General features: G+C 44.9%; 1 protein-coding gene across 3 annotated transcripts in view; it reads left to right on the plus strand.

Moving 5' to 3' along the window:
* The window catches only part of PRICKLE4 (prickle planar cell polarity protein 4), a 38,856-nt gene extending 19,419 nt beyond the window's left edge, over window positions 1–19,437 (plus strand). The window contains exons 3-7 of one of the 3 annotated variants that reach the window (XM_069945679.1): window positions 4,880–4,981; window positions 7,138–7,272; window positions 10,742–10,810; window positions 15,750–15,936; window positions 18,505–19,437. In XM_069945679.1, coding sequence (XP_069801780.1) covers window positions 4,880–4,981; window positions 7,138–7,272; window positions 10,742–10,810; window positions 15,750–15,936; window positions 18,505–19,040 — 1,029 coding nt within the window. In that variant the 3' untranslated portion in view covers window positions 19,041–19,437. Of the gene's footprint in view, window positions 1–4,879; window positions 4,982–7,137; window positions 7,273–10,603; window positions 10,811–15,749; window positions 15,937–18,504 lie in introns of all 3 variants that reach the window. The other 2 variants (XM_069945678.1, XM_069945677.1) reach the window with 2 other exon arrangements.
* Window positions 19,438–20,834: the final 1,397 nt, after the last annotated feature.

The following is a 20,834-nucleotide window of genomic DNA, read 5'->3' on the forward strand; positions in this document are numbered from 1 at the left end:
GATCCAGCATGTTTGTAAAAAAAACGCTCTCAGACCTTGTCTCCGTTATCAGGGCCGCCATCAGGAATTTCGGGACCCCATACAACCAAAGTGTCTGGGCCCCCCACATTAATAAAAAAAAAAAATTGTGTGTTCGCCCCACGCCTTGCTGGGAGGTATAATTTGGTTCAGATCAATTCTAGAGAACTGGCTCATATTCCCCATTTTCCCCAGTGGCTTAAAATGTAACCTCTGTTATGCAGTTATAAAATTGTAGAAACTAAATGTGAACAAGGTGCAATTTAAATGTCACCATACAGACACTTACTTGTATAGCTGTCTCTTGTGCTCTGTATGCAGTGCGTTATATTCACCCTTGCAACGTACAATTTATAGCGTGTCTACAAGCCCAGCGGGGCTCATTATGATGGAGACTAAAACTTATACAAGAGTGGGGTAGGGGTTCCCCTGTATTCAGAATGCTGTTGAGTACTAGGCAATGCCCTATTAGGCAATGCCCTATTTCGAGGGTCTGGGGGCTGTTTGATTTGTATATGTTCACCAATATCCCCCCCCCCCCGGTATGCTCACTAACATAGAATATGTTGATAAGGCTAATATAATGAGGCTGTTCCATGTTAGTGAGCATATACAAATCACACAGCCCCCCAGGCAGACTAGTTTAGCTCACCCAAGACAGTGATAGCGAATACATGGCGGTGAGAACGCTTTCTAGGAGATCCTGTTTGTGCAGCAGAGGTGTCTTTATCCTGCTCTGCATAGACCCTCGAAATTCAATAATCCCAGACGGGGCATTGCCTAGCACTCAACAGCATTCTGAATACAGGGGAACCCCTACCCCACTCTTGTATAAGTTTTAGTCTCCATCATAATGAGCCCCGCTGGGCTTGTAGACACGCTATAAATTGTACGTTGCAAGGGTGAATATAATGCACTGCATACAGAGCACAAGAGACAGCTATACAAGTAAGTGTCTATTTGAATTGCACCTTGTTCACATTTAGGTTCTACAATTTTATAACTGTATAACAGAGGTTACATTTTAAGCCACTGGGGAAAATGGGATATATGAGCCAGTTCTCTAGAATTGATCTCACACACAGACACCAGCACACATGTATACAGACACCAGCACACATGTATACAGACACCAGCACACATGTATACAGACACTTCCTTCCCTTTCTCCCTCCTGTAGGCTCCCATAGTAACTGCGCTGTTTGGTGTTATGTGCAGTAAAGCGAGTAGGAATGTGGGATGCCCCCTGTATGTAGGATCCCCTGCTGTGCCCCCTATATGTAGGATTCCCTGCTGTGCCCCCATGAGCTAATAATGCCCCCAGAGGTGCCCCCATGAACTAATAATGCCCCCAGAGGTGCCCCCATGAGCTAATAATGCCCCTAGAGGTGCCCCCATGAACTAATAATGCCCCCAGAGGTGGCCCCCATTAACTAATAATGCCCCTAGAGGTACCCCCATACACTAATAATGCCCCCAGAGATGCCCCCATGAGTTAATAATGCCCCCAGAGGTGCCCCCATGAACTAATAATGCCCCCAGAGGTGCCCCCATATACTAATAATGCCCCCAGAGGTGCCCCCATGAACTAATAATGCCCCCAGAGGTGCCCCCATATACTAATAATGCCCCCAGAGGTGCCCCCATGAACTAATAATGCCCCCAGAGGTGCCCCCATATACTAATAATGCCCCCAGAGGTGCCCCCATATACTAATAATGCCCCCGGAGGTGCCCCCATATACTAATAATGCCCCCAGAGGTGCTCCCATGAACTAATAATGCCCCCAGAGGTCCCCCATATACTAATAATGCCCCCAGAGGTGCCCCCATACACTAATAATGCCCCCAGAGGTGCCCCCATACACTAATAATGCCCCCAGAGGTGCCCCCATATACTAATAATGCCCCCAGAGGTTCCCCCATATACTAATAATGCCCCCAGAGGTGCCCCCATATACTAATAATGCCCCCAGAGGTGCCCCCATACACTAATAATGCCCCCATATACTAATAATGCCCCCAGAGGTGCCCCCATGAACTAATAATGCCCCCAGAGGTGCCCCTAAAAAAACAAACATCCTACTCACCTAATCCGCGCTGTGCAGGCAGCAGCTCTTCCTCCTCCTTGGGCTCCATCTTGCGAGCCGCAGGGACGGGACTTCCGGCAGGCGTGATGACGTCTCATGATCACGCCTGCCGGAGAGGTCACATCCCGGCCTCCCATAGGCTGCTGGTATGAAGTGTCGGCAGCCTATGGGAGAGAATACAGGAGGAGGACGCTGACAGGTCCTGCTCCTGTATTCTGATCGCTTTAATGGTCTGCCCGCTCAATGTGCGGGCGGAACATCAAAGCGTTCAGTGCATCCCGAGAAGCTGCGTGGCAGCAGCTTCTCGGGATGCTCAAAAACAGGTGGCAAGGGGGGCCGTGCGGGCCCCCTAGCATAGCGGGCCCCCCCCATGTCTCTTAGGGTCCGGCCCCATACGGCAGTACCAGTTGTACTGCCCTATCGGCGGCCCTGTCTGTTATCATGCGGCCCCTGCCTCCTCCTCAGATAAAGATTGACAGGTGGCAGGGCTTGGGCTTAGTCCAAATTTCACGCATGCGCTAGCCTCTCGCTCTTGCGCATGCATACTTTGATCTTCTTGGCCTCTGGCGACTTTAGAGTCGCAGATTCTAGTTGTTCCTTATGATGTCAAACCCCCCCCCCACACACTGGATTTAATAAAAAAAAAAAGCTGGGCTTCACCTTATAACCTATAAATGCTGCGGCTTTGTTCACCATCAGTCCCGATGGTAGCCATAGATACCAGAGGCCTCCAGTACCCTCGCTATGGAAGCCGCCAGGGGAGAGAGCGAGAAGGGTGGGCAGAGATTGTGGTAGTGCTCATATTATCTTATAACCTCTAAAGCACTGCCGCCATCTCTGCCTGCTTTCCTCTCTCCTCTGCCGCTGTCATAAGCTCCCGGAGCAGGCGGCATATTCAAATCCCCTTCTGCAATTACAGAACCCAATTCTCTCACTGCAATAGATGCTCCTATGATTCTCCCAACATGCCGCCAGCTCAGTAAAGCTTGTGAAGCGGCAGGGATCATAAAGCACCCATCAACTGAAGATCAAAATTTTACCTGGGCATTGAGGCATTGCTGACCCAAGGTTATGAATGGGATACATTTTTCTGTGTTTGTTTTGTTGTAAAAATGATGTTAAGCAGTACAATTCCGATTTAATTTATTACATTTATAATTTTCTGTTTTTTTTTTTTTTTTTTACCAGACCTGTTTTTTAAATACAATGCTCTTACCTTCATGACATGTAAGATCTGCTTAGGCAGCGGCCGAGGCGAGACAGCTAGATAACAGCTATACTTACTGTAACCAGGTCCAGTCTCCTGAAGGCAGCTATATAACAGCTATACTTACCATATCCAGGTCCAGTTTCCTGAAGGCTGCTATATAACAGCTATACTTACTGTTTACAGGTCCAGTCTCCTGAAGGCTGCTATATAACAGCTATACTTACTGTATCCAGGCCCAGTCTCCTGAAGGCTGCTATATAACAGCTATACTTACTGTATCCAGGTCCAGTTTCCTAAAGGCAGCTATATAACAGCTATACTTACTGTATCCAGGTACAGTCTCCTGAAGGCGGCTATATAACAGCTATACTTACTGTATCCAGGCCCAGTCTCCTGAAGGCGGCTATATAACAGCTATACTTACTGTATCCAGGTCCAGTCTCCTGAAGGCAGCTATATAACAGCTATACTTACTGTATCCAGGCCCAGTCTCCTGAAGGCAGCTATATAACAGCTATACTTACTGTATCCAGGTCCAGTCTCCTGAAGGCAGCTGTATAACAGCTATACTTACTGTATCCAGGTCCAGTCTCCTGAAGGCAGCTATATACCAGCTATACTTACTGTATCCAGGCCCAGTCTCCTGAAGGCAGCTATATAACAGCTATACTTACTGTATCCAGGTCCAGTCTCCTGAAGGCAGCTATATAACAGCTATACTTACTGTATCCAGGTCCAGTCTCCTGAAGGCTGCTATATAACAGCTATACTTACTGTATGCAGGTCCAGTCTCCTGAAGGCAGCTATATAACAGCTATACTTACTGTATCCAGGTCCAGTCTCCTGAAGGCAGCTATATAACAGCTATACTTACTGTATCCAGGTCCAGTCACCTGAAGGCAGCTACTGTATATAACAGCTATACTTACTGTATCCAGGTCCAGTCTCCTGAAGGCAGCTATATAACAGCTATACTTACTGTATCCAGGTCCAGTCTCCTGAAGGCTGCTATATAACAGCTATACTTACTGTATCCAGGTCCAGTCTCCTGAAGGCTGCTATATAACAGCTATACTTACTGTATCCAGGTCCAGTCTCCTGAAGGCAGCTATATAACAGCTATACTTACTGTATCCAGGTCCAGTCTCCTGAAGGCAGCTATATAACAGCTATACAAGATAGACCAGTTGGTTGTCTTCTGCCCACAAAGGTTTTCTATGGGGATTTGCGTCTGCTCTGGACAGTTCCTCACATGGACAGAGGTGGGAGCAGAGAGCACTGTGTTGGATTAGAAACAACAAGAATATAAAGGAAGGGGGTGGACACCACTAATACACTAATACAGATATCAGGGTGGTACAAAAGGAGTAAGGAGTAACAAGCACCCAGTCTGATGTATGCTGTAATGTCTCTAATAAGAAACACCTTTTTAGGTTCCAACCTGATTTAGCCCTTTATAATGGTCATTTTCCCATATATGTGGCCGTACCCAAGTATTTATAGAATTATCTTATGTCCGTGAAAAATCCATAACAGGTTCAGCATCCCTTTTCTTTTATCAGCCCCAATCCTGCTCTGTGAAAAACGTGTTACCCAGCAATGAGGCCAAAGCGCTGCAGTTGGTCCGGACTCTGCTTCAGCTGCTGCCGCCACAAGACTGTGATGTAAGTCAACAAAAGTACAACGTCACAAGTTAAAGGGAATAGATTGACATACTATTTTCTGAGATGTAAATGCTTTACAGCATGCCCCTATGCATATGGAAAACAGCGGATAGGAGCTGTCCCACTGACATGAATGGAAACATTATTGAGTATACTCTGATCTTTCAAGTTACGTTTTATAAATCTGCTACGGGGAAAATCCAAGATCTCCATTCCTGACAGTTTTAAAGTGATGATATTTGTGCACCAGAAATGCACCACTTTTGTTTTTCAAAATCTTCTGGTAAATCAAGTTATTTATCAATCTATGTAATTTTTTTGCACATTTTGGCATAAAGTGCCACGAAATAGGCCAAAAACCTAGCAAAAAGTACGGCGAATGGTTTCATTTATTCCCCCTTCTATGCTGATATGCAGAATTATACTGCTGTCCTGTAATCCTGGTCTGGTGGTTCTATCTGTCCCTAAAGGGGTTATCCAGTGCTACAAAAACATGGGCACTTTATTTCAGAGACAACACCACTCTTGTCTCCAGTTCAGGTGCGGTTTGCATTTAAAGGGGTTATCCAGCGCTACAAAAACATGGCCCCCTATAGAACTTTTCCCCCTACTGTTGTCTCTAGTTCAGGTGCGGTTTGCAATTTACTTTAAGGTTACAAACCCACTTGGCGGGTCTGCAGCGAGTCTCCATGCTGCATTTTTGCAGCGAGACTCGCTGCAGATCCCGGCCCTATGCTTTTAATGGCAGACAAACACGCAGCAGGGATGTACATCCCTGCTGCGAGTTTGTCTGCAGCCCTCCCCATTAACCCCCCGGGCGCCGGAGCTGATACTTCACCTGATCCCGGCTCCGGCGGTTCCCGATGTCTTCAGCAAGCCGGAGCGGGGACCAGGTGAAGTATATGCTTCAGCCAGCCGCCCGCAGCCCCGGCCACCCGATCGCCCCCCCCGCAGCCCCGGCCGCAGCCCCGGCCGCCCGATCGCCCCCCCACAGCCCCGGCCGCCCGATCGCTCCCCCGCAGCCCCGGCCGCCCGATCGCCCCCCGCAGCCCCGGCCGCCCGATCGCCCCCCCGCAGCCCCGGCCGCCCGATCGCCCCCCCCCCCCCCAGCACCGATCGCACGCCCACCCGATCGAGCAGCCGGGGCTGCAGGGGGGCGTGTAAGCGATCGGTGCTGCGGGGGGGGCGTGCGATCGGTGCTGCGGGGGGGGCGATTGGGCGGCCGGGGCTGCGGGGGGGGGCGATCGGGCGGCCGGGGCTGCGGGGGGGCGATCGGGCGGCCGGGGCTGCGGGGGGACGATCGTGCGGCCGGGGCTGCGGGGGGGCGTGCGATCGGTGCTGCGGGGGGGGGGGGCGATCGGGCGGCCGGGGCTGCGGGGGGGCGTGTAAGCGATCGGTGCTGCGGGGGGGGCGTGCGATCTGTGCTGCGGGGGGGGCGATTGGGCGGCCGGGGCTGCGGGGGGGGGCGATCGGGCGGCCGGGGCTGCGGGGGGGCGATCGGGCGGCCGGGGCTGCGGGGGGGCGGCCGGGGCTGCGGGGGGACGATCGGGCGGCCGGGGCTGCGGGGGGGCGTGCGATCGGTGCTGCGGGGGGGGGGGGGCGATCGGGCGGCCGGGGCTGCGGGGGGGCGGCCGGGGCTGCGGGGGGGCGATCGGCCGGGGGGTTAATGGGGAGGGCTGCAGACAAACTCGCAGCAGGGATGTACATCCCTGCTGCGTGTTTGTCTGCCATTAAAAGCATAGGGCCGGGATCTGCAGCGAGTCTCGCTGCAAAAACGCAGCATGGAGACTCGCTGCAGACCCGCCAAGTGGGTTTGTAACCTAATGGAACAGAGTTTCAAAACCCCACCCAAACTGAAGACAACAGTAGGGGGAAAGTGGCCATGTTTTTGTAGCTCTGGATGGTTATCTTTAAGCTCCATTCACTTCAATGGAACTGAGCAGCAAAACCCCGCCCAAACTGGAGACAAGAGTGGGGCTGCCTCTGCAAGACAGTGGCCTTGTTTTTGTAGCGCTGGATAACCCCCTTTAACGTTTGGACATGACATTATCCACAGGATGTAAATCTCTTGGGTTCGGCAGTATAATTCTGCCCTTGATGAATAATTATTATTATAATTATGTGTGAAAGTGATTTTGTCCCCCCGTGCGTTTCAGGAAAAGTTCTGTTCTACTTTGGGAGAGCATGAAAGAAGGGAACTCCATAAATTCAGCGCACATCGGAGAGTTCACTCTATGGGACACGGGGTCATGGTGCACACCACTGTAGGCGCTTCTCACACTTGTAGGAGGGTAAGTGTGCAATGCACTAATTACATTTCTGTTTATTAGGTTATAGTTCTGTCTGCGCAGAACTGTTAGGTATTTATTGCTTAATTCGTTTTAATTTGATGAAGGAATAGAAAGTGTCCTTTTTATGTGCTGCTTTTTTTGTAGAAAGGAATTGCAAAATAAGATTCTTTGTTTCTTTTAGTCGCTTCAGATTTGTGTGTTCTGTCACAGCCCGGGGTTTGGTGATTCATGCTATTCCATGACTAACGCAGCAGCTGTGGCAGTATTTCCCACCGTTGTGCGATACACCTGCTCTATGGTGGTCCACAATAAAGTGTGATGAGCTGTGCACTAGCTCCAAGGTCAGCGCTCCATACATTGGCTTCACATCATTGTTTGCTTATTTCCACAAGTAACTTGGACTTATTAACCCTTTAAGCTCCAGTCATAACTTTTTCCACCAAAATACCTTTTCTTTTTTTTTTTTTGAAGGACTAGTTCTAGTTTTCAACATTGCAATTTTTGAACACACTGTTCCAATATATTGTCTGTGATTTATGGAAAATTCGGACTGTCATTGAAGTCAAAAGGTTGCAAAAAAAAAAAGTTCCCCCAGTACTGACCAGACGTTGGCCTGCACCAGTTTTTGCGAGTTTATAAAAAGTCACAAATGATAAATTAGGCACAAATCCTGTATTATGCAAGTTTTAGGGTAAATACTCAAAACAGGCAGATACAAAAAAAAATAAAATAAACAAATTCATCCACCAAATACTGGTTCATAAATAGAACTTAGACCAAAAATTGTTGAAAAATTCAATTATTCACCTAAAAATAGGCCCAAAGCGATAAATTTCCCCCATAGGGTGCTTTCACACTAAGGAATCACCCGCCGTGGAATCTGCCACCTGCGCCAGCATGCATCTCCATAGATGCCATAGACTACATTCCGTGGTCGGGTGGATTCTGCCATCCGCTCAAAGAACTGACGTTTCAATTCTTCGGGCAGATGGCGGAATCGGCCCAACTATAGAATGGAGTCTATGGCACAGGCAGAGATGCGCGGACGCGAGCGGCGGAATGTCCGGCAGGTGATCCGCCCGGATTTCTCAGTGTGAACGCACCCAAAGAGTTTATTCTTTAGCCTTCATTTATTTTTAATCTACAGTTGCTATTATTTCATCATCTATGCCAAATATGTTTGTGGATATATACTATATATACATATTATTTTTTTTCAAAACATGGTTCATGGAAAAGAAATTGTGTTAGAGCTGTAACGGTTTTATTTTTCACAGTTTGTTTTAAAGTCAGTTTTTGAGAGATTGCACAAACAACACTGAGATCACATATTTATTTTATAAAGATACATTTGTTGTAGAGTAACAGTATAAACCATTAAGTCAAACACAAATCGAGAACATTTAAACTCATCCATGTCATCATGTAAGGTACAGTTTAGTATCCAGTGTAACGCTATACATGCAACATTATAAAACCCCTGCACGATTTCCCCAAAAATAAGACCTAGTAGAGGTTTTTCTGAATATAAGGCCTCCTCTGAAATACCTAGCAAAGTGTTTGTTTTGAAGCATGCCCGCCAAAGAGAACACCAGGGCATGCAGCTGGGATTGTTTTTAGCCCGCCACCATTGTCCTTTGCAGAGTAGCTGACCGTCATCTGCCACCAACCCCGCTGTTCTCTTCCGCTGTCACTTGTAAATGTGCAGGGAAAGTATCAAGAGGCCAGTCGCCTGCTGCCAAATGTAGAGCTGCACACAGTCTTCCACTATTCCATCGCCATACCTGCTGTGCTGTACGAGTGTGAAGCCGACATACCGTATGCTCTGTCCCTGCACAGCATCACCACTTGGGTCCTTGCTACCAGACAGTAAGCAGCGATCTCTACAGATCACTGCTTACTGTAGAGAAGCAGGGCATCTGTCAATATGATGGGTGTTCTGATCCTTAGTGGGAACTTAACACTTACCCCTCCCAACTCCTGGCTGCTCCTTCAGTTGCAGTGCAGCTTCTACCATAGTAACTGATAGAACCCGGCTCTTAGATGCATGGTTAACTGTAACTGTATCATGTGTGATAGGCTTAGATACACATAATAGATAGAATCATACACAGTTTAGAGACAACTCCTGAGTAGACATGACAGGCTTCGGTGCAAAGTCCATAATTTCATGGACTTGGCAACACTGTCTCAGTGACATGTATCTGAATTATAGGTTTAGATACACAGGCTCATCAGTACAGTACCAATTATCTCAATTATATTGAAAGGCACAGAGGAACTCTATCAAATAGCATATGCTTGGATACACTGGCCCAGTAACCTCAGATATTTAAGGTTGTACAGTCCATAAGCCACCGCTGAGACTGCAATGGAATCCCTCAGCATACATGTTTAAAATCTGGGGGTGTCATCTGTTTGTATGGCTGCCTCTCTGTGTAAGACACTTAAGAAAGGGATGGGTGCGATCCTAAAACCCGTCGTGTAGTTGTTTAAATAAATTTTTAGTACTTCATTTTGCCTTGCTTTTTTACCTGGACCTGCGCCTAGTGGACCCAGTTGTGGAGTGGAGGATTTTTTTGTTGCAGTTACTATCACGTGGTTCTCTGGGAGTGGCTGCGGTTCATATGGCTGCTATGGTCGAGTGTTGTGCCTTGTATTTGCACAACACCATCAGGTGAGAATCTCCATTTTCTCTCTTTCCTGGTGCCCTTCTGACGGATTTCAACACTATGGAGCAATGTTAATTTTTGTATTGCTAGGTCTATGAGTACAGCAGCCAGTCTCAGTCTCTGAGTTGTATTAATGGTAGTTTTCTTACAGTAAACCTGACTTTTATTTTCACTTCATTAAAAACATTCCATTTTCATCGGACGCCAGCACCATGCGGCAAACGTGCGTTACGTGACTGCTGTTTCGCGTGCGTTAGCACGCTTCTCCAGGTCTGGTGTCCGATGAAAATGGAATGTATTTAATGAAGTGAAAATAAATGTCAAGTTTTAATGGTGAGTGCCCCCCAATCATCTTTTGTATCTTCATTATACGATTGGAATCTTTGGTCCTTGGTAAGGAGTATTCCAATATATGACTATACCGGCAAAAGGTCACGGGTCAAACAAATAGGACCGTTTTTATACTGATATTGCGGTAGTGCCGATCTCTCTTTCTGTGTTTGGAACTTTCTTACAGTAACATAACAGAACTTACCACCCTAATGCTTCCAGAGGGGATTTGTTGCATGTTTGGTTACAGTTACTTTCTCCCTCCTCTAGTTGTATACACTGGATAGTGACAGATCCTCTGTAAATCTTGCATTTGTTTTCCCCTGTAGTGTGGTGGTGAGATCCTGGTGGGTGACACCGCTGTCTGTACAGAAAGGTTTCCAGAGAAGGATCTGCTCTGGCATTTGAAATGTTTTGTCTGTGAGACGTGCCGCCTTCCACTGTCACAGTTCATATACTTCCTGCAGGACAGCAGAATATACTGTGGACGCCATCATGCAGAACTGACCAGAGCGCGCTGTGCAACCTGTGACCAGGTATTAAAGAGACCACTATAATGATGAAACTACTGCAACTATATATATATATATATATATATATATATGGTATATTGTTTACAAGGTGAAATATATCCAAAATGGCCAATTTTAGGTAAACTATAGTTTTATTGTTTACTTTTCCGAATTAACCCCTTAAGGACAGAGCCCAAAATGACCTTAAGGACCGGAGCAAATTTCAGGAATATGACCTGTATCACTTTATCCATTAATAACTTTGGGATGCTTTTACCTATCCGGCTGATTCTGAGATTGTTTTTTCGTGACATGTTATACTTTATATTTCTGGAAAAATTGAGTCGATACTTACACCCTATCTTTATGAAAAACCCCAAAATAACGTGAAAAATTGAGAAAAATTGCATTTTTCTAACTTTGAAATGTTGTGCTTATACAGAAAATGGTTATGCCACATAAATTATATATGAAATAGCATTAGCAATATGTCTACTTTATGTTGGCGGCATTTATTAAACTTTCGTTCAATTGTTTAAGACAATAGAAAGCTTCAAAGTTTAGCAGCATTTTTTCAAATTTTCATAAGAATTTCAAAATCTGATTTTTCAAGGGACCAGTTCATGTTTGAAGTGTATTTGAGGGGGCTGTATATTATGAAGCCCCACAAAGCACCCCATTTCAGAAACTGCACCCCCCAAACTGTTCAAAATCAATTCCAGAAAGTTTTTTAACCCTTTAGGTGAGTCACAGAAATAAAAGCTAAGAGTGTGAGAAAATTGAAAATTTCAATTTTCTTTGTAGAAATTATATTGTGATCCAATATGTCTCATAATAGAAAACCTATTTCCAGAGAAATGCACCCCAATCTTTATTGCCCCGGTTCTGCAGTTTATAAAAATATACAATATGTGTCCCTAATGCGCTATTTGACGCAACCACAAGCCTCAGATATAAGGGAGCGCCTAGTGAATTTTGAAGCCTCCTTACATTTGGCCAATTTTCAAAGTACCACTTCTGGTTGGCAGAGGCTCTGGGGTGCCAAAACCTAACAAACACCCCTAAAGGGATACCATTTAGGAAACTACACCCCTTATGGAATCTAACAAGGGGTATAGTGAGCACATGGACCCCACTGGTGACAGACACAATGTGCCGTGAAATTAAAAAAAAAAAAATTTTTACACTAAAACTTGGTCTAGCCTTAAATTTTTCAGGTTCACAAGGGGTTAAAAGGAAAAAAAACCATACAACTTGTAGAGAAATTTCCCCCGAGTACAAAAATACCCCACATGGGGACATAATATATCATGCGGGCGCAGGACAGGCCTCCAAAAGGAAGGAGCACCATTTGGCCAGAATGGAGGACAGAGGCCATGTTGGGTTTACAGAGCCATCGTACTGTCATAACAGTGGAAACACCCCACAAGTAACCCCATTATGGAAACTACACCCCTCAAGGAATGTAACAAGGGGTATAGTGGGCATATGGACCCCACTGGTGACAGACACAGATGTGGAACAATGTGCCGTGAAAATGAAAAATTTTATTTTTTACACTAAAACGTTGGTGTAACTTGAAATTTTTCATGTTCACAAGGGGTTAAAAGAAAAAATAAACCACTTATCATGTACAGCAATTTCCCCCGATTACAAGAATACCCCACATGTGGACACAAAGTGCAAAGTCGGCGCATGGAAAGCCTCCAAAGGGAAGGAGCGCAATTTGGATTTTGAAAGCTGGATTTGACCAGAATGGAGGACTAAGGCCATGTCTGGTTCGCAGAGCCCCCATGCTGCCAAAACATTGTAAACCCCCCACAAGTGACCCCATTATGGAAACTACACCCCTTAAGGAATCTAACAAGGGGTATAGTGTGCATATGGACCCCACTGGTGACAGGCACAATGTGCCGTGAAAATGACAAATTAAATTTTTTACACTAAAATGTTGGCATAACTTTGAATTTTTCCATGTTCACAAGGGGTTAAAAGAAAAAATAAATCACTAATAATGTAGAGCAATTTCACCCGATTATAGGAATACCCCACATGTGGACACAAAGTGTAAAAAAAATTGGTGAACAACTCCTTTAATTATTATTTGGCACTCCTGGAATCCAAAGAAAAGAGTAGGCAGTGCAAATCTCAAAGAGGTGCTTTAATTTTTTTTTTAAGAAAAACAGGGGCTGTGATCCCAAGAATTTTGCAATATACTCTTTTTTTTTTTTCTTTTTATGTTTAAATCAACACTATACAAGTTGGTGTCTCCCTCTATTGTGCATGTGTTCAGCTGCTCTGCGTCCACATTAAGAAGTAGAGAATCCTGGGGGTGCTTGCATTATATGGTCAGATCTCCTGTGACTTGCACCAAAACCTCTGGAGCCACACAGTGACATTATACATAACATAGAACATTGTCTCCTGGTAAGCTGCAGAGCTGATAATAGAATTAGCCAAAGTTAGGCTCCATCTGAAACTATCAGATTTGCAACTTCTCGACGACCTCATAAACAAGCTCTTACCATCCTCTTGTCACGCCTCATGAGCTTTAGTTTATGGACCTGTTGTAAATAGCAGACCTGTGTATATTATATTTTGTTAATTCTAAAGTTTCTTAAAATCCTTTGATGAGCTCTGTTTAGTGTGTATATAAGTCTGTGATTTTTTCAGTTCTGTATAACATCATGTCTGACAAAGGGAGCTAGACTCTCGAAAGCTTACAATCAAATATACTCAGCCTCCAAAAGGTATCGCCTGATTTCTTCTCTATTCTACCATCTCCATATAAACATGCAACCATCCCATCCATCCTTAAAAAGCCATCCCTTGACCCTGTTTCCTTATCCAGCTACTGCCCTATCTGACATCTAGAACAACATGTCTACCTTGAACTGTCCTCCCACTTTTCATCCAATTTGCTCTTCAGCCCCCTACAATCTGGCTTCTGCCCGCACCACTCCACAGAAACTGGCCCCACCAAACTGACTAATGACCTGCTAACTGCCAAAGCCTCACGCTACTTCACCTTGACCTAGCTTCTGCGTTCGAAACAGTTGACCATTCCCTCTTCCTACAAACTCTTTCATCCCTTGGTGTCACTAGCTCAGCCCTCTCCTGGATTTCCTCTTACCTCTCTAATTGCACATTTAGTGTCTCCCACTCCCACACCACCTCCTCTCCTCACCTGCTCACTGTTGCTGTCCTTTAAGGTTCTGTCCTCGGGCCTCTTCTCCATCTGCATCTCCATCTTTTGGCCTGGGACACATCATAGAATCCCACAGCTTCCAGTACCTTCTCTACGCCAATGACACTCAGATCAGCCTCTCTGCTGTCCAGAATCCCAGAGTCTATTGACTACATCTTCCTTCTTCTCCCGTTTTCTTAAAGTCAACATGGACAAAACAGAACTAATCATCTTCCTGCATCTTCCTCCTACCTGCCATCTAATCTCTCCATCACAGTTAATGGCTGCACTCTGTCCACTGTTCCCGAAATCTGCTGGCTTTTTACAAAAAGTGATCAAAATGTCACATGTATCCCATAATTGTTTCACTAAAAACATCCAGTCATCCGGCATAAAAATTAGCCCTCACATGGCTCTGTTGGTGAAAAGGGCTCTAAGAGTATAGTGACACACAAACATGATTTTTTTAACAGTAATTTTTTATTGTGTAAAAGTAGAAAACGATTAAAAAAGGTACATAAATCATGGTAATCGTGCTGACCTGTCACATCATATTATGTCACTTGAGTCTCAATTACAGCCTGGTTATCAGGCTGATTCAGCCAATTATCGCTCTGTGTAATAGAGACAACAATTGGCTGATGATTGACTGCCCCGATGGCTGACGATTGAATAAACTGTTATACATTACCTCTCCAGATCGTCTCCTGCCCACTGCTTACTTCCCACTGTTGTGGCTGCAGCTTCAGAGTGGTCTGTGAGCTGATAGACTTCTAAGCCAATCCCAGAGACTTCTAAGCCAATCACTGGCTGGGATCACCACGGCCTGTCAGCTGGGCTGCTTAGCCAATTGGCCAATGAGAACTAAAAAAAATAAAACTAAATAATAAATGTAAATTGTACATATTTTCTATCTCTGCGCCTGCTGATTTAGATTATGAAAGTTATGACGACAGGGACAAGCATAGGGCCACATGTAGGGTGCATCTAAAGCCAGGACACCCAGCATAATCAGAAGTCCCTTTTCTTCTCTGTGGCTAAGCACAATATATTGTCTACTGAAATGGCATGCGTGGATCAATTGCAATCTATACTGCGCTACATCCATTTGTATTCTTTTCTGGCGAACAGCTTTGGGGATCAAATACTTAGTTTTTAGAATGGGGTCACTACTATGGGCTTCCCCCTGTACTGGCACCACTGGGCATGTGACATGAACTCCAAAAATCATTCCAGCAAGATTTGCACTAAAAATGCTAACTAGTTCTCCTTGTCTTCTGAGCCCTGCCCCCAAAAAGTATTGTATATTGTGGTATTTTTGTTTATATTAAACTACATATTACTGGCTTAAAAATTTTTTAAAAAAATTGTCCCAATGTAAAAATGTTTTGTCTGGATCAATTCCTTGAGGGGTGTAATTTCCAAAAAATGTTTGCTCTTTTTTTGGGACTGTATGTGTGTGGGGAGGTTCCACTACACTTAGACCCCAGTGGATCTGCAGCACAATCTGTTCTAAAGAGGCGTTGTCCTATGTCAGCCAGTAATTGGCCAGGTGAGCAGTTCCTGCTTTGAGTACAACATGCCCCTACCCCCCTCTCATCTTGTGAGGTATATACCGCTGAAATGGCCGGTGATAGGAGATTGAGTGCCCTTGAGTGGACCTGGTTCAATGTGTGACAGATGAAAAAATTCTCTACCAAAAGTGATTTCTACTTGGATGTTACCTCCCCTCTTGTACAGCTGTAATTGTCAGGTTATATTTTCTGTTTGTTGCAGCTTATTATGTCAGAACGATGTACGATAGCTGAGGGGCTCTGCTGGCACGTGGAACACTTCTGTTGCTGGGAGTGCGAGGTGGTGTTAGCTGGAGGTCGGTATGTCATGAAAGGCGGGAGACCGTTCTGCAGCGGCTGTTTCCAACGTCTTCATGCTGAAAGCTGCGAGGCTTGTGGGGAGCCTATTGGTAAGTCTAAAAAAGGTTTGTTTTATAAGGGATAGAAACATAGAAGATTTTTGGCAGAAAAAGCCCCTCCCCCCCATTTACTCCACCCTATTAGTATCGCCTTTCTTATTATGTTAGGTCAGTTTCACACATACTACATTGCAGCGGATTTCAGGCTGTGAGTTCTGCTGCGATATTCGCTCCTGTCCTTTTCTATGGCTGTACATACTTGCAGCAGATTTTTCAATCTGCTGCAAGTTAGTAAAGCCCCTTCCTACTTAACTCACTGCTGCCGGGTTAATACCATACCTACCTGCGCTCCAGCTTGCTTCTCAGGCTCCCTGGCATCCTGTTCCATTCAGTATGTTGTCCCACCGCACCCACTGATTGGCTGAGCGGGACATCAGGGAGTCGGAGAAGCTGTGAAACTGGCCTTAGGATGGATATATGTTTATACCTGGCAGGTTTTACCCCTTAAGGACTTAGCAGATTTGGGCTTTGATGACCAGGCGCCAACTTTGGATTTTGCATTTTGTTTTTTTCCTCTTTGCTTTCTAGGAGACATTTTTTTTTCATGTTTGGGGTCTTATTTTTTTTTTGTGCCACTATCTCTAGTTTTTATTGGTATCATATTTGTGTACATTGGTTTTGATCGCTGTAAATTATTTTCCCTTCTTTATAATGTAACCAAAAATCAGCAATCCTGTCACTTTTTTTTTGTTTACGCCGTTCACCGTACAAGATCACTATTATTATATTTTATTAGATTGAACAATTACACACATTACAATATAATACTTTTTTTTTTGTTTTTGTCCGTTTTCTATATGGTAAAGAGGAGTGATTTAAAACTTTTATTGCGGAAGAGGCTGTGTCATTTTTATTTAATTTTTTTACACTTTTATGTCGCCCTGTTACATGCAGTCATTAGATTTTATACACTGGTCAATGCTGTACCCCTGCACTGGCAGACTATGTGAGGATCCTAATCGGACAGTGACAGGAGCACAGCTCCTGTACCTTCTGGCATACTAGTACATCATGGGTCTTTTAAGGGGTTAAATTCAGTTATTGTACCACATCTGCTGGTAGTTTGTTCCAAGTATCTACTACTCTTTCAGTATAGTATTTTCTAGTGTTTCTGACCTTTCCCCATCTAACCTCTCACTGTGTCCTCTTGTTTTTGAACAAAATTTTTTGTTAAAAATAATTCCCTCCTGATTCTTCCATCCTTATTTAGTCTTTTAAGATATGTAAAGGTTTCAGTCATCTTCCCCCTTTCCTCTATAACTGAAGCTGGCACATTGTTTAACCCTTTCCCGCACGAGGACGTAACTGTACGTCCTCGTGCGGGTGCGGGCGCTCAGAGCGGGGCGGCGAGGCGACCCCGCTCTGAACCGCCGCGATCCCAGGTGCCTCATTTAGCCCGGGATCGCGTCTATTAGCGGGCATGGTCCGATCACTGTGCCCGCTAATTAGATAATCGGAAGCAGCTGTCAAAGATGACAGCTGCCTCCGATTACCGGATTCAGCCTTTCCCTGGTGTCTAGTGGGGATGAGAGATCAGTGAGTATATACTAGAAGTCTCCCAGGGGGAATAACCCTAACCCCAGGGGGAATAACCCTAACCCCAGGGGGAATAACCCTAACCCCAGGGGGAATAACCCTAACCCCAGGGGAGCTTCTAGTATAAGTGTAAAAAAATAAAATAAAGTGTTGTTGTCAATAAAAAGCCCCCTCCCCTAATAAAAGTCTGAATCACCCCCCCCTTTTCCCAGTTTATAAATAAAAGTAAATAAATAAACTTGTTTGTAATCGCCCGAACTATTAATAATCACATTCCTGATCTCGCACGGTAAACGGCGTGAGCGCAAAAAAATCCCAAATGCAAAATTGCTCATTTTTGGTCGCATCAAATCCAGAAAAATTGTAATAAAAAGCGATCAAAAAGTCGAATATGCGCAATCAAGGTACCGATAGAAAGTGCAGATCATGGCGCAAAAAATGACACCTCACACAGCCCCATAGACCAAAGGATAAAAGCGCCTGGGAATAGAGCAATTTTAAGGAACATATATTTGTTAACAATGGTTTGAATTTTTTACAGGCCATCAGATAAAAGACATGTTACATATCGTTTTAATCGTAACGACTTGAGGAACATATATAACATGTCAGTTTTTCCATAGGACACACGGCGTAAAAACACAATCCCCCCAAAGAAAAAGAATTGTGGGGGTTTTTTTCAATTTCACTGCGCATATAATTTTTTTCTGGTTTTGCAGCATATTTTATGCAAATGTTCAGCCAGTCATTGCAAAGTACAATTAGTGACGCAAAAAATAAGGGCTCATGTGGGTCTGTAGGTGTAAAAGAGCAAGTGCTATGGCCTTTTAAGCACAAGGAGGAAAAAACGAAAACTCAAAAATGAAAATTAGCCTGGTCCTGAAGGGGTTAAGCAATACATCCCAGAATGCAAACAGGTAGACAGGATTTACCATAATGGCAGTAAAATTGTAGTACCCCTGCTTCACCTGAAAATACATAAAGCTGAAGAAGTGTGTATGTTTACAATCGTGTCTCTTACAGATCCGGACGGAGAACTTGTCGCTTTAAAAGGGCAGTACTGGCATACACTGCCTTCCTGCTTCTGCTGCTCCCATTGCAGGACACCCCTTCAAATGGCGGAATTTATGATGGATGATGACCATCTGTATTGCTCCCAGCACTGTTTGTCATCAGGTTCTAGGACGCCCTGTCTTTCCAAACACCACAGCAATATGATGAGAGCTTCAGCTACCAAGTGCGACCCCCTTATATATTGCACTACGTGGAGTAACACAAAAACAGGAACAAACCACAAACAACTGAAGCCCCCCCTCCATGACACATACTCAAGATGTCAGGAAGGGCTATGCATTGGCACAGAGATTCCAGAATATAGTCAGATAATGGAAGGTGAGGAGGACACGTCATGTTCATCATCCGATTCTGAACCAGAAGGGTTTTTCCTTGGGCGGCCTATTCCAGATTATTCCCCTAGTAAAAGTACAAGTTCACCGATCCATGGAAAGAGCAGCGACATGAAGAGATGTCACAGAAGAAAGAGCTGCAAAGTCTCATAGCGTCCTCTGTTAGAAAATATCTTCAAATATGACATCTGTTTTGCGATTGCATGATCGTATATGTAAATGCGTATTCCCATCTCTACTCATATAGTCAATCTCGTAGGGTCTGTCACTTTAAAGATTTTTACACATTTGTTTAGCAAACTTGCCTCCTTCTCCTGATTTACTGCTCACCTGTTGTTGACAGCTGGTTGTCTAGGTTACCAACCACCACTCTTCTCTAAAAGCAGTGGTCTGGCTGGCGGATATACACTCACCGGCCACTTTATTAGGTACACCTGTCCAACTGCACGTTACCACTTAATTTCTAATCAGCCAATCACATGGCGGCAACTCAGTGCATTTAGGCATGTAGACATGGTCAAGACAATCTCCTGCAGTTCAAACCGAGCATCAGTATGGGGAAGAAAGGTGATTTGAGTGCCTTTGAACGTGGCATGGTTGTTGGTGCCAGAAGGGCTGGTCTGAGTATTTCAGAAACTGCTGATCTACTGGGATTTTCACGCACAACCATCTCTAGGGTTTACAGAGAATGGTCCGAAAAAGAAAAACCATCCAGTGAGCGGCCGTTCTGTGGGCGGAAATGCCTTGTTGATGCCAGAGGTCAGAGGAGAATGGGCAGACTGGTTCCAGCTGATAGAAAGGCAACAGTGACTCAAATAGCCAACCGTTACATCCAAGGTAGGCAGAAGAGCATCTCTGAACGCACAGTACGTCCAACTTTGAGGCACATGGGCTACAGCAGTAGAAGACCACACCGGGTGCCACTCCTTTCAGCTAAGAACAGGAAACTGAGGCTACAATTTGCACAAGCTCATCGAAATTGGACAGTAGAAGATTGGAAAAACGTTGCCTGGTCTGATGAGTCTCGATTTCTGCTGCGACATTCGGATGGTAGGGTCAGAATTTGGCGTCAACAACATGAAAGCATGGATCCATCCTGCCTTGTATCAACGGTTCAGGCTGGTGGTGGTGGTGTCATGGTGTGGGGAATATTTTCTTGGCACTCTTTGGGCCCCTTGGTACCAATTGAGCATCCTTGCAACGCCACAGCCTACCTGAGTATTGTTGCTGACCATGTCCATCCCTTTATGACCACAATGTACCCAACATCTGATGGCGACTTTCAGCAGGATAATGCGCCATGTCATAAAGCTAGAATCATCTCAGACTGGTTTCTTGAACATGACAATGAGTTCACTGTACTCCAATGGCCTCCACAGTCACCAGATCTCAATCCAATAGAGCATCTTTGGGATGTGGTGGAACGGGAGATTGGCATCATGGATGTGCAGCCGACAAATCTGCGGCAACTGTGTGATGTCATCATGTCAATATGGACCAAAATCTCTGAGGAAGCTTCCAGCACCTTGTTGTATCTATGCCACCAAGAATTGAGGCAGTTCTGAAGGCAAAAGGGGGTCCAACCCGTTACTAGCATGGTGTACCTAATAAAGTGGACGGTGAGTGTAGATGTATAGAAATAGTGTATATATACTGTATAATATATAAATAAATACTATATCTATCTATTTAGTGTAAGAATTCTGCAGTACTTCCTTCTGTGTAAAAAATCAGGTGAATTTATTTCATAGCAAAGAATTACATGCCTGTAATGTAGCATGTAATTCTTTGTTATGAAATAAATTCACCTGATTTTTTTTTACACTAAAGGAAGTGCTGCAGTACTCTTGGACTATTTATTGGGAAGAAGTGGATTCGGTCTTCAGCTGCTGGCACCCTGATTTACCTATTTACAGAGTAAACTCCGTTGTGGATATCTATCTATCT

This window comes from Dendropsophus ebraccatus, chromosome 11, assembly GCF_027789765.1.
Source record: "Dendropsophus ebraccatus isolate aDenEbr1 chromosome 11, aDenEbr1.pat, whole genome shotgun sequence".
In the NCBI taxonomy this organism is placed as follows: Eukaryota; Metazoa; Chordata; class Amphibia; order Anura; family Hylidae; genus Dendropsophus; species Dendropsophus ebraccatus.